Consider the following 13,450-nt stretch of genomic DNA (forward strand, 5'->3'; position numbering starts at 1 on the left):
GGACGCTGGACGCGCTGAAACGCGCATGCGTCAAATCAAAGCAGCGCGGCGCGCGCCTAGGAGTATATGGCACGACCGGCGCCTGCCATGGAAACAGCCAAAATGAACGCTTGCGGGCACGCGCACCGCGTCACGTCGAAATCCATTGGCGCCTTGACTGTGGAATTTAGTCAGGTTCTCACATGACACGCATCTCATGCTTATCATGCTGGCAGGAAGCCCTCAAGAGCAATCAATACAAGCTGCAACTACAGGCGGTCCAGAGGGCCCGGGACATCGCTACAAGCCTTCGGCTGCCGGCGCCATCCTAGGCGGAGCCTCCAGGTTGAATTAAAGGTCGGAATGGCCCTTTCTCAACCTCCTCAGGACATGTTTAAATAAAGTCAATCTCTCTCTTTCTTGCACCAGTCACATACCTTCGTCTTCCATTGGGGTCACGTAATACTACATTTAGCATATGTGAAGCCAGTGAAACGGCCGCGAGCACATTATCAGTGTTGCATGTAGTCATGTTGTCACATGACACGTAGGTTGTGATTATCATGTTTGGATGTGTCATTTACCTGTGTCGTCCGTTCGCGTCGCGTAATACCGAGTTTGGTACATGTGAAGCTAGCGAAACGACCGTGAGCGTATCAAGAGTGTGGCATGTACTGATGTTGTTACACAACACGCATTTCATGTTTATTATGTTTGTACCAGTATCATACCTTCGTCGTCCATTCACGTCCCGTAATACCAAATATGGTATAGGTGAAGCAAGCGAAACAGCCGCCAGCGCATCATGTCCGAGTCACAATATCTGTTCTTAATAAGTATTGGGTGGTAGGTTGTTTTACTACTGTTTGGTAGGCAGCGTCACAATCGCAACGGTATAATGCACAAAAAAGCGCTCTGCGGATGTTATGGCTGCCCCCTGGCAATGGTCCTGAGTTCTGCACAAACTCATGTTTGCGGATGCCGCTGCCAGTAATAATAGTATTACTACTACTACTACTACTACTACTACTACTACTACTACTACTACTACTACTACTACTACTACTACTACAACTGCTAATAATAGTAATAATAATATTATTAATTATAGATATATAATAATAATATTATTATTAATAATAATAATGTTGGAGTTTATTGTCCGGAAATCGCCAGATGATTATGAGAGACGCCGTAGTGTAGGGCTCCGCTAACTTGGACAACATGGTGCTCTTTAACGTGCACCTTAAACTAAGCACACAGACCCCAAGTATTTTCATCTTCATCAAAAACGCGGCTGCCGCGTTCGGGATTCGATCCGGCGAACTTGGAGACAGCAGCCGAGTGCTTTATTCACTAATGGTGACCATATCTCACACGGATGAGACCAGGACTCATGTAGTACGGCCGGCGGATAGCTGTCGTCTTTCGATAATAACGGCAGCGAAGCAGCACATACGTGGCAAATTTTAGGAGCCTGCGCCTTCTGTCGGGGGGTTGTCTCACATCGTTGTGCCATACTGGCTCCGTACTGGCTCCACGCAGCGGTCGAGGACCACGATGACTGCGCGTTCCTATAGGCAGCGTCCAGTCGAGTTGTCCCAACACCACCTAGACTATTGACAAGGCCCCTCCAGGGAGAGCGTGACGTCACGCTAGTTGCCCACCTGCACCCCGGCCGTCGTCGCCACTCGTTCTTGTTATATCTGCTGTGGGCACTTATGGAATGCCGGTGTTTCTTTTTTTGTTCTTTTTTTTGTTCCTGCGCGGTCGGCATTTGTTTACGCCTGCCTTTACACTTTAGTGATCAATCTGTAATAGTCAGAAATGCATTTGTAGAAGTTGTTTTATTAGGGCGAAAGGCTAAAACCATCCTACCTCATTTCTTGTTCAAGGTTTTGATTTTTCTGTCAGCTGCCTTTTTTGTGCGGCGCTTTGGATGGTGTCATTTCGAAGTCTACAAAAGTTGTTCAGAGCGACATTTGTTGCAACACGCACTACATGCCGCACGATAGTCTCAGAGGTATGGCCATTTTTACAAGTCTCTAGCTCAACATCCCCTAGCAGTGATGTGGTAATGGAGCTTACAATGCCACGTTGGTTGTTCGACGCGAAGAACGCCTTTGCAATTTCTCCCTTGGTGAGCTTTTCGACAACACGCGTTGTCACAAGCACCATGTGCACAGTACATGGCTGCGCAAACTTTAAGCTTCCTCTTGACAAGTGCTCAATCATTGTGTTACCTTCCACATCTATGTTCCTGCTCTCCAGGACGAGCACGCTGCTGCAAAATGCGCATGACAGCTTCTTCAGAGCTGAATGAGCACCATATCCAGCGATATAAGCAACGACCTCCATGTCATGCTTTGGGTTGGAAATTTCATCATTTGAGATGTGAACAGAGAAGTTATGTTGCGATACTTCTGTGTCACTTTCGCTGCTGATGTCTGGCTGCGGAAGCATCAGCAGCTTTTGCAGACGAATTTTCTTTTCAGACTCCAGAAGCTGCCTCACGGAAACATGATAATGTGCACCAGCAAGCTGACGGTAGCGACCGAAGCGATCTTCAAGAGTGTCAGTTTGAAATTTTCCCAGCAAGGCATACATGAACTTTAGTTCTTCTAAACAGTACTGCGACAGCTCAACAAGGGATTAGCAAGTGAGTCTCAACGCAGAATGTGTTTCCCTTGTCAAGCAGCCACGGCTCATGTTGACGCTGCTCCAAGCATCCAGCCAGTCTACCATGCCACTAAGAAAAACCAGCTGTTGATCCACCGTAGAATTCACTGTATTTTGAAGGGTGTCGTTGAGTCGGCGACCTTTCGAAGGGGTCTTCACCTTGACGATTTTCCACCACGTCCATGTGACGTTTATGAAGAGAGCTGTTGAACTGGCACATGTGGTTTCAAGGGCATCGCCACGCGTCTCAAGTGCGTTTGATACAAACGGATTAATGACATTTAATACCAACTTTACATTTTGTCTCTCCATAGGTGTTGGATTGATTGCCTTGAAATTTAGCTTGTAGCCAAGCTTGAGAAGCGATGTCTGCTCCAGTGCACACAGCTGCCGTACGGCTTCAAATGATGCTGCTTTCATTCAGGGCGGCCCGTCGGGCAATATTCCTGACAGGCTCACTTCAGGAAAGTAAAAGCATATTCCTTCGTTTTTTTTATTCATGCAGTTGTTCCTGGTGCATTTCATATGTGCACAGGGTCTACGACATAAAACAGAGGCCGATTGTTGTCGGCTGGATGAGGATATACATTGCTTACTTCCTGTTTCTCTGAGAAAAACGACATCAATTTCCGGTTGAGGGAATTGTTGTCGGTAATTACAGCAATGACCCTGAGGCCCATAGATTCCACTTCTAAAATTACTTTCTTGCAGAACTCATGTAGAATTTCGGCGGTCATTTTATCAACAGGAAGAATGTGAAGCGCATCTTTGTTTGATGACAAGAGCGACTGAAGCATGAAAACAAGAGCGGTTGTGGCTGCCTCTTGAGAATTGGCTGCAGATCCAACTATGCTGCCCCCTTTATAATCGAAGTATGGCTTGATATGAATTTCATCAACCATTAGCGTCACCGTCTTTTCATGCGGCTGCATGCACTTCACTCTTTCTCGAGTGTAGGAGAGGAAGTTCGCTTCGTTTTGCTCCTTCAGTGGATCGCCTCCATACTTGGAACAAACGCGGCGCAGGGTTGAAGGATGGGGTAAATTCAACGTCGACGCTGATCTGGCAATGTTATAGGCGTGCGGAGATATGGAGTGCAGGATGCTAGAAAGCACTAATGTTTCAGCACTGTAGCGACGAATGGAGGCAGCGAGTGCGAGAGCTATTTGCTCATTTAGCAAACGAAACAAAGCACTGTGTCTTCGGTCGTGTCACTGTCTTGGGACAGTTCATTCAATAAGGAGCCGATATGCTGCAACACTGACGCTGTTTTCGACGGACTTGCAACTTCAGGCGTCTCAGTCATGTGGTTTTCCAGCTGCTGGAGCAGTGAGGACAACGTCCGGATGGCGCGCACTGCGTCTGGAACTGCGCCTCCGCAAGGTTATGAAACCAGCTTGATCATACCTACTGAGACTGCAAGTGAGAGATCAGCAAGCACAGTGACGGAAAACCTCACGTGCGGTGAAGGATTATCTTCGATGCGGAGAAACATCACACAACGATCGTTGGCCTTGATGGTCTAGAAATCATTACTGCATACAGCAGAAAGCTTGCCTCTTAAGTGTTCGAAAGAGGACACAGCATTTCTCTCCTCTTCGCTTTTTTTACGCATATAGAGTCCTTAATCGCTTTGTTCAAGGCCTCGTCTTCCATTCGAGCTCGTTTCGAGACAGGAGATTCTCGACGATTGCGATTCGTGCTCAGGTAGGACGGAGAGCTCAGAAACACCGATGGTATAGCATCTGACACAAGGCGCACCCTCTCGCTGTCGACTGTCAATGTCCGTCCCGACGCTGCGTCTAAATGTGACAGCTTTGTGATCAAGTCAGCCTCGAGGAAGTGGAGTTCACAGACCTGCGCCAAGCATAACAGTGACTTCATTACTTTCATACGAAACGGGCTAATGGGAACTTTGACACGAGCCTGAGTATTTCTGTCCTATTTTACCGCACTGCCCTACCTGAAGCGCGACAAAACTACCATCACCACTCACGATACTCGCTCCGTTCAACAGTAACAAAGCCAGAACGCCAGTAACGCGATAGAGCCGGTAAGACAACAAACTTCAGCAGTTTCTTACCTTGGAGTGTATGCTTGGTGTGAAATCCTTTCGCGGAATGGCTGTTATCCAAGACTTCTTTCGAGCTTCATCCTTGGGGAATGCGAAAACACGCACTTTGGGACCACTGTCATCATTGCCGCGGCACCCGGGAACACAACAACGTCCCATGTCGCACTGATCGATGTGTAATCACATACTCACAAATACAACACAAATAAAATAGGACACGTGGGAACGGAGGAAGATTTAGAGCAGTGCGATGCAGCACCATGCCTAACGCAGTCTAACCAGTGAAGCAGGTAGTGATGAAAGGCAAACCTGTCGTGGCTTGTCTGCTGTTCGGGGTAAAAAAAGTGCGCGGGGTGACCAACACCATCACCTGAGCGACGCGTCCTCGGCCCCTGGACAGTCGGTAATATGTCCGGGGAGGGGTTGAGGCTGCCACCCAGGATCCGGCGAAGGACGACTCTTGCGACGCGTCTCACGAACAAGTAGAAGATACGTTTAATTTACATATTTGCAAGAGAAGCAGATTACAACGAGAGCGTACAGACACGCCTTTTCATCACAAGGGCCCTGAGCGCACTCGAGACGAGCGGGCCAGCGAAGTCCAGAGAGAGAGCACAGCGCACTCCCGACACGCTCCTTTGATAGCCGTCCGTGCACGCGCTAGACGCCGACTGTGTGTCCCAGCGACGCTGATGTGCATTTCCTCGGCGCACACAGCCGCCTGCCGCGTTCCTGCAGGACGCGGACAGCGTTTGACCGTTACGCCGATGAGCGTCCCTTACAAGCTACCTCCTTGCTGTGCCGGTCGGACAACTAGCGTGACGTATGCCGTCTGGAGAGAGGGGTATGAACGGGCCTTGTGAATAGTCTAGGTGGCGTTGGTTGTCCAATCTTAGTGCAGCACCAGAATACTTAGCCTAACGAATAAAAAAAGCAACCTTGAGACGGCGTTGGTGACAATGGAACGCGATGCGCGCATCTCACGCCCTGTATTTGTCTGCAGACCGTCGTCGGGAATATAGTGTACTATAGCTGGGATACACGGGGGATGCGCGCTCTCGTCGGTTTTCTGCGTGCCCCTAGGGGCGAATGTCAAAGACTTTGAGACGGGTCAGTGTGAGCGATGCAGCTCCCTCTGGTAATTGTGCGGTGTCAACGAGCAGCGTTCAAGGAAGAGACGCGCGTTCTAAATTTCAGTGGTGAAAGTGGTGTGAACGGTTGGTCGCCGCCACTCCTGGCGTCCCGCGGTGAAGCGTCTTGAGTGTCGACAATGCGCGTCTGACGACAGCCCAATGTCTGTTCTATACAGAGGACGAGTCGTGCGCCGTGCATATGACTGGTACAGCCCACCATCAAACGGTGACCAGACGACGGATGTGTAGGGGAAAGGCTGTCCAAGACAGCGGAAGGTATCATGCTTGTGGGCTGGCACTAGGGTATGTGGCGTGGTTCTTCAAAAAAAAAACATTGTGTATACAACGTGTCTATAGAAACACAATACAGCTCTCGTGTTACGTTTTTGTATGGTGATGATTAAGCATATGTACAGAGGATTCATGGTTTACCTGAATTAACCTCTGAAGCAAGCCCCTTCATAATCTTTCGCTTCGTGTATTTACGAGAATATTTTTAATTAAGATCAGTCTCTATACTCAGAAACCAGTTAGGACTCTTTTTCAGGGAATCAGTTACTGCAAAATGGTATTGGGTGAGTTGGTGATTCATGATAGTTCAAAATACGAGCCCGATACGTAGATTGGTACATCTATGACACGGACAAGCGCTTGCCCCGGTCTTAGATTCCCTGTCTACTTATAGCGGTCGTGATTTCAAACCATCAGTTACTACAGTAACAAGAACGACGATGGAGATGTGGGCAACCAGTAAGAAAAGTCGCAATATTGCAGGTTGCTGGGTGAGTCCGTAGTACATCATTAAACGAGGTGGTAAGCAAAAAAAAAAACACGGACAAGAAATTGAATAAGGATGGGCGCAGACTCGCGACTGTAATTTATTGATAAGAAAGCGCATAATTATACGACACAATTCGCCAATTCACGTTGGCGCATGCGAGAAACCTGCGCAAATTATCATACATTTGTATGGAAGTATCGCTGATGAAAATGCTCTTTTTTTTTCAGGGTGAAGTAAGCCTTGGCAAGCTCACGTGCCAACTTGTCCTGACTACGCCTAAGCATTTTTGTTGTCGCTAGCATAGCATGACACGGTTTGCCTCAGGCAGGTGACGAGCATGCGCTGCAAGGAGGAGGTAAACTAGGTCCTTATCTGTTCTTTATCGAAATATGGTGTTTCATTTGTTGTTCATTTACGCACTGGCTAGGTTGGTCGATGAGTAAAAGGTATTTGCTTGACGTCACCCGCCAAGTGCGCTAGCGTAGTTCCGGGATGCCGCCACTTTGGCACTCCCGATGGTAGTATTTACGGTGGCTGCAGTGACACTGTAGAGCTATCAGATTTTCTCTCGTTTTTCGGTGCGCCTGTGGACAGCAATGGACGTAAGTGCATGCATACGTGGGCTAGATAAACCTGTGCGATTGTGCTACATGAAGAAAGGGCGTCTGTGCGGCGGCGTAGACCCAATCGAAGTTCATAACGCTGAACTGCAACGTGACGTTCAACCACTGCTGCGTGTCGACTTCACCAGCCTAAAAGACTATCTGGTTCACACGCCAAGCGTTGTGTGACATGAGCATCCTAAAGCTTGCAAATCCGTCGAGGGCCACAACTATCCTACGAGGGTGCAGCAGCCGGGCGTGAAGGTTCTCCCAAACAGCACTATTACAGAGGCAGCTGGAAAGGTAAACATACTTCCCTCATTCACTCGTAATCGCGGTTTACGGGACGTGCGAGCGCTATGTCAGCACTGTAAACACGGTAACAGGATCTCTTGGTACGAAAGGCATCACAGCAATTGCGGCAGTGGCTGTTTTATTTTCAACAACCACGGTGTGGCACGATCACGTGTAGCCGAGTGATCGTAGCTGTTCAGTGCTGGCGTGACAGTTCTTCCGTACAGCACGATCGCTGTTGTCAGAAAGATAATCCGACTTCCTGACAATTTCTAATCACGTTTCTTCAGTCGCGCTAGTGTCATCGAAACAGGCGAACACTGTAATGGTATGCCGGGGCTGAAGTCTCTTCAGGCACTGACTTTTCAGCATCTTTTGTAAAAAAAGTAAAAAAAAAGTCAACCTAGCGAGTCAACAATCTGGCCCCCAAGCTTTTTTTCGAGTGGTTGTTAAAAATAAACACGGCACAGTTCACCGTTGTCGCAGCTGGCAGACGGGCAATCATGGCACGTACCGCCTCTCCACAGACGCAGATGAACTCGTTCAAAGACCTTTCAACTAACACATGAGCACAAGACACCGCTGTATGCCAGCTAAGAAAGACAGCTTGCACAGCGAATATCTTCGACACATCTCTCACGACACATAGACCATGAAGACGGAGAGCGCACACAGATTGTATACCGGTGCTGCGCTCACGAAACTGTGAATGGCCAAAACACTAATATGGCCTGGCTGCCCGGCGATGCTGTAGCTCCGCTATCACCACCTCGAGGGTCGCGGTTTTGTGCATACCACCGATGCTTTAACGCACATCATAGAGATTCGATGTACTATTCGCGTCGATCACTCGGTGAAATGAGTGGCATGGCTCCTATAGCGTGTTTCATTGAGACGCGGGGAGCACTCGAAAGCACACTGAGAAGGCTTTCTTTTCAGAGCCATAATATTATAATAAAATAAATAACAAATAATTATTAATGCCCCTATCGCAAATGGGAAGTGTGCATTAAAAAAGTTTTGGTGCCGTATTCCGCTTCTAATTTTCTATGTATACAAGTCTGATGGAATACCATCTCTCCTTTGCTTTTACCTTTAAGAGCCAGAAAACATCGATACTTTTTGATTACTTCCCGACGTTCCACAAGCCATAGAAAGAAACATTTAGAAACTATACTTCAAAAGCTAAACATTACTATAAATTCTGGGAATAATGTTTCCTTTGGGGCTCCTTCTCTGCGTCACAGCAACAGAAGCGTCATTGTCGGTTTGCTTGTCACCTTTTATTCTCTTTTATAAGTATAGAAATTGCAGTTCTTTAGAATTACCATATAATTAATCATTTCAAATATTACTTGCTTACCTAATATATTTTTAACTCAACTTATGATTAATCACGCTTTCATTATTCACCTTATGATTACTCACATTCCCTCATGTGCACGCCTGCTCGCGCTCGCACCTGCACACGTAGTGCACGCTCAAGAACTGGGCATCATTTCGAAGCTACGCGCTGATCCGACAGAGGTGACCGCTGCCCAAGACCTCGGCTTGTGCCGCACTCGGATGGCCCACGACTGCGCAGTCGCTCGTTTCATGGCAGACGCCAGCACACGCCGCCGGCGTTTGACGGACTGATGGACGCCGCCTACCTGCAGGAGCTGTTTAGCCTTTCGTCGACGTTCCCCTGAACACTGCAGGGCCCACACTGCCTACGGAGCCCATGCCGTACTACTACGTCCAGTGTCCATACCCAGTACTCCCACTTTTCCCATTCTTGCCACCGTGGATGGTGCCAGCGATTTCTTACGAGGTGGCTCCGAACCAAGGCTCACCACGGCGACCGGGTGCGAGCCCGGACGTCACCAGAAATGATGCCCCGCCACTTCCACCAAAAAGGCAGGTAGTCAGGTGCCGCAGGTCCCTGCCACCTGCTGAAGAAGGCACCGAGGCGGTGCGATCTCATGCTACCAGGGCGCGGACTCGTAAAAGCACTGTCCCTTCAAGGAAGGAGAGGTCTCGAAGCAGCCCGTCAAATGAATGGCAAGAAAAATACATCGATCTGGTGCTTTCGCGACTGCTGCGCACTGCGACGAACCTCGGGCTCGGCGTGCCTGCTAAAAAAGAAGCGCCAAGTTGTGCCACACTTAAGTTCATCTACAGCGCCGCAATGCTGAGAAGCTTGAACGTGCACAGCCACGCCTTGACGCCTGCCTCGTGATCGGAGCGCCTGGACGAAAACCCTAAGGGAAGTGGAACGGCCGACAGCAACATTCGCGGTTAATCCGTTGACATTACGCCTCAGACCAGGTCCAAGACCCTGGACGTCGCTGCACCGGTTGGGCACCGCTGATGCTCCAGATGACAGCCTAGACGGAATTCGGTACAGCAGCAGTACGCTTCACCTCGGGGTTATTTTTGCTTGCTTGGGTAAATTTACGTTTCTCATTGACAGATGCCTGTAGGTTTATGATTTTTTGAGCAGACATAACGGCCATGTTCATGTGCTTTCCACATGATGTGGCTATGATACTCAGGGGACGGGTGGAAGAAGAGGAGAACGAGGTGGGCACGAGCGGTGATCTACCAGATCCCTGGACTCTCGGATTCATCATCCCTCAATAAAGGCATCTCACCGTAGCAATAATAATTAATGTCGTTTTCTGTCCCAAAACTACTATATGGTAATACAACACGCCGTAATGGTTGCCTCCGGAAAAGTAGGCCACCTGTGCATCCGAATGTGCACTGATGGAGCATTTTGCTCTAATTTGAAAATTTGGATGCCATAGCGGTGGTTTCATACAGGCGTTCCACCATCGAACACCATAGCCCTAGACGACAACGCGTGCGTTTTAGTCGAGTCCTAGGGGTTCGAAATGGCAACACGCGCGGGACGTAGCGAGTCTCATTAGCACATACAAGCTGGTTGTAAAACTAATTACTTTTTCTTTCGTAAATGAAATAACGATATCTACGAAGTGAGAAAAAGCCGAAAGCTTCCCGATTTCAGCTGTTGTTTTAGAAGAAAAAGTGCCAACATATCTGGACCATAAGAACGCAGGTTACACTAGATTCATCATTCTTTGAGATATATAACATATCAAAAGAAGGCTGTGTTTAGATTCGTTAGTCGTGTAATCATCAATACATATAAAATAACAAACGCCTTCATTATCAATTCGAACCGTTTGTCATTCTGTCAACATCATTTCTGTCCAATTACTGCGCAGGCTTACAGAAACACAAGATGACTGGAAACTAAGGTCACCTCTCTTAAAAACCTGAACAGAAAGAAATTTCCGTCGATTCGAATGGTATGTTCTTTATATCTCACGAAGAGAAAACTTCGGAATGTGTAATAAGAATATATAGAAATATTGCCTGAAACTCAATACTTGGATAATCCCCCAAGGTGGGTATTAGCCACAAGGCATTCCATATGCCATTACATACGTGATTTCTTACCCCTGCATAGCCTGCATAGGGTGAGTTTGCAAAGGAGTACTCAAGCACCAGCATACCTATGTGATAGACTACTGGACTGACATGCAGAAGGCCCGATATTGACTTCCATTCCGTCCTCTATAATTTGTGCCGTTTTCCTTACTTCCCGTTATGAAGGCGGCGGAGACCGGCGGCGCAGGAGCGGACAACTATGTTGCTAAAATTTGTCCTTGTTCCATAATCTTGCATTTTATGCAAATATACAATCGGGAATGGTCCGGCATCTGCATTCAAACCTAGTTTTTTTCATGGAATGCTAGGCTGCTACACAATTTCTCGGTTTCTGTTGCACGTTTTTAGCACTGTTGATTATTACGTGACCACGTATCAACTCCGAACTTTACCCGACTTGTAGCTCACCTGGCCTTCTTTTCCTGTTTCATTATTCATTTTTTCTTGAAAAGCTTCTTCCTGTTTCGCTATGTCTTGACGGTGTTAGCTTCTGAGTGTCCGGCATGTCCGAGTTTTCCTGATATCAGGTGTTCGCAATCCTGCTTCGACTTTTACTGTCAACTGACGAGTTGCGCACACCTGTTTTGCGACGAATCAGCTACTTCTATGTGATTATCACGTTGAGCGTATACGTAATGGGTGGTTGGAGTGCATAAAAAATAAACTCGATGAGTTTATAACTGCTAAAGAGTAGACAAATACTGCATTTAGGGCTGTATCCTATTTTGTTGGCACTTTGGGATATTAAGTAAAACTCTGGTTAATAGTCATAGAAGTACACAGTAGCCCTCCGTCGGGAGTCAGATATACCTATTAGTAATTACATCCACGACTAGCCTAATAACCTAAATTAGCGAAAGGTAATGATCGAATTATTTTTATTTCAAAAAAGAGAAGAAAGATAAGAATGATGAATGATTAATTCACGTTTATTGAGGCCAACATTGTTGGTAGTACGTGCAGGCACCAGACGGGGTGGTTCCCTAGTGTCGGGACCCGTATGTATCCAGCAGCTCCTGGCTCCTTTCCTTCAGTGCACGCTGAGTCGGTAGGGCGGGGCTGGATAACAAGGTTTGCCATCGCTCAATGGGTTGAAGATTCGAGTTGAGGGGGGAACTTGGAGGGGAAGAGTTTAAGTTCTGTGAATTCGGCCAAGATGTGCGACAGGGTGCCATTTTCTATTTTACAAAAGGGCCAGAGCATGTCGTGCTCTGCAGGGTACATGCGGTTCAGCAGTACGGGATGCGCAAGTGATCCCACCTGCGCTCGACGCAATATCATCTGTTGTTTCCTGGTCAGGTTGGGCTGTTGTTCTGGTAGTCTGCACCTTCCCTCTCGGTACATCTGGGTAATGTCCCGAAAGCTGGTAACCTGGTGTGGTACCTCTTCCGGCTCATGCTCGGCCCGGATTGACATTTCTCGGGAATGGTATCCGACCATGGTGTTGTCTGCTTCCTGCGAGTGAACCGGTACCCACAGGAGCTCTACGGCTCTTCCCGGAGGCTTGCACATGGATAGAATGGCTCGTGCCGCAGATGAGATTACCCCCCTGCGAAAGCTTCCATAGGCTCTCTTTGAGTCAGTGAACACAATGTCCACGCTCGGCTGTATGAGTGCGAGGGCCACGGCCACTTCCTCAGCTATTTCAGGGTGTTTTGTCCTCAAGGACGCGCTGACAATTAGCCTGTCAATGGACGTAACCACTACCGCAGCAAGGTCACTGTGTTTTCAGAGTGAGGCGTCCGCGTACATGACCCTGGGGTTCTCTTCCAGCTTCCGAGAAATGGCTTTGGCCCACGCGGTGCGCCTCTCATCGTCCTTGCCTGGCGTCATGATTCGGTGAAGGGGTTTTGTTTGAATTGTTGTCTTCCAGTACTCCGGAAGGGCCGCCTTGACGGGCACTGGCTCAATCTGGTATCCTAATTTGCGCAGGACAGCTCGTTCATGCTCCGTGTGACTGAGCCAGATTCTCTGATTAGAGAGGTGGGCTTTGATAAGCTCCTCCGCTGTGTTGTGGGCGCCAAAGTCTAGCATACTTAGCGTAGACGAGTATATCGGCACGCCCAGTGCTTGCTTCGTTGCCTTGCGAAGCATCGTGTTGAGGGTGTCCCTGTTCACATACTTCAGCTGGAGATACGGGGCGCAGTAGGTAACCCGCGACAATACGAAAGCACGTTCCAAGTGCATGACATCATCCTCTTTCAGGCCTCAGTTTCTGTTAGATACCCTTCGAATCATGCCAAGAATCTGTATGGTAGTAGTCTTGATCTTTGTGACGGCGGCTTGTGCCTTCCCATCACTCTGAAGCACTACACTAAGAATCCTAATTTGCTGTGTTGCTTTGAAGGCCATTCCGTCAATGGTGATAATCACGTTATGTGGCCGCTCCTTCTTGGGTTTTCATGGTTTTATCATGAGTAGCTCCAATTTTTGGGGAGCGCAGCTCAGT

General features: G+C 48.1%; 1 protein-coding gene across 1 annotated transcript in view; it reads left to right on the plus strand.

Annotated features, from left to right (window-relative positions):
- Positions 1–9,763, plus strand: part of LOC142772309 (uncharacterized) — a 42,424-nt gene extending 32,661 nt beyond the window's left edge. Inside the window, exon 3 of the mRNA XM_075874510.1 lies at positions 9,243–9,763. Within this exon, the coding sequence (XP_075730625.1) occupies positions 9,243–9,763 (521 nt within the window). The remainder of the gene's footprint in view (positions 1–9,242) is intronic.
- Positions 9,764–13,450: the final 3,687 nt, after the last annotated feature.

The sequence above is a fragment of the Rhipicephalus microplus genome, chromosome 9, assembly GCF_043290135.1.
Source record: "Rhipicephalus microplus isolate Deutch F79 chromosome 9, USDA_Rmic, whole genome shotgun sequence".
Lineage (NCBI taxonomy): Eukaryota > Metazoa > Arthropoda > Arachnida > Ixodida > Ixodidae > Rhipicephalus > Rhipicephalus microplus.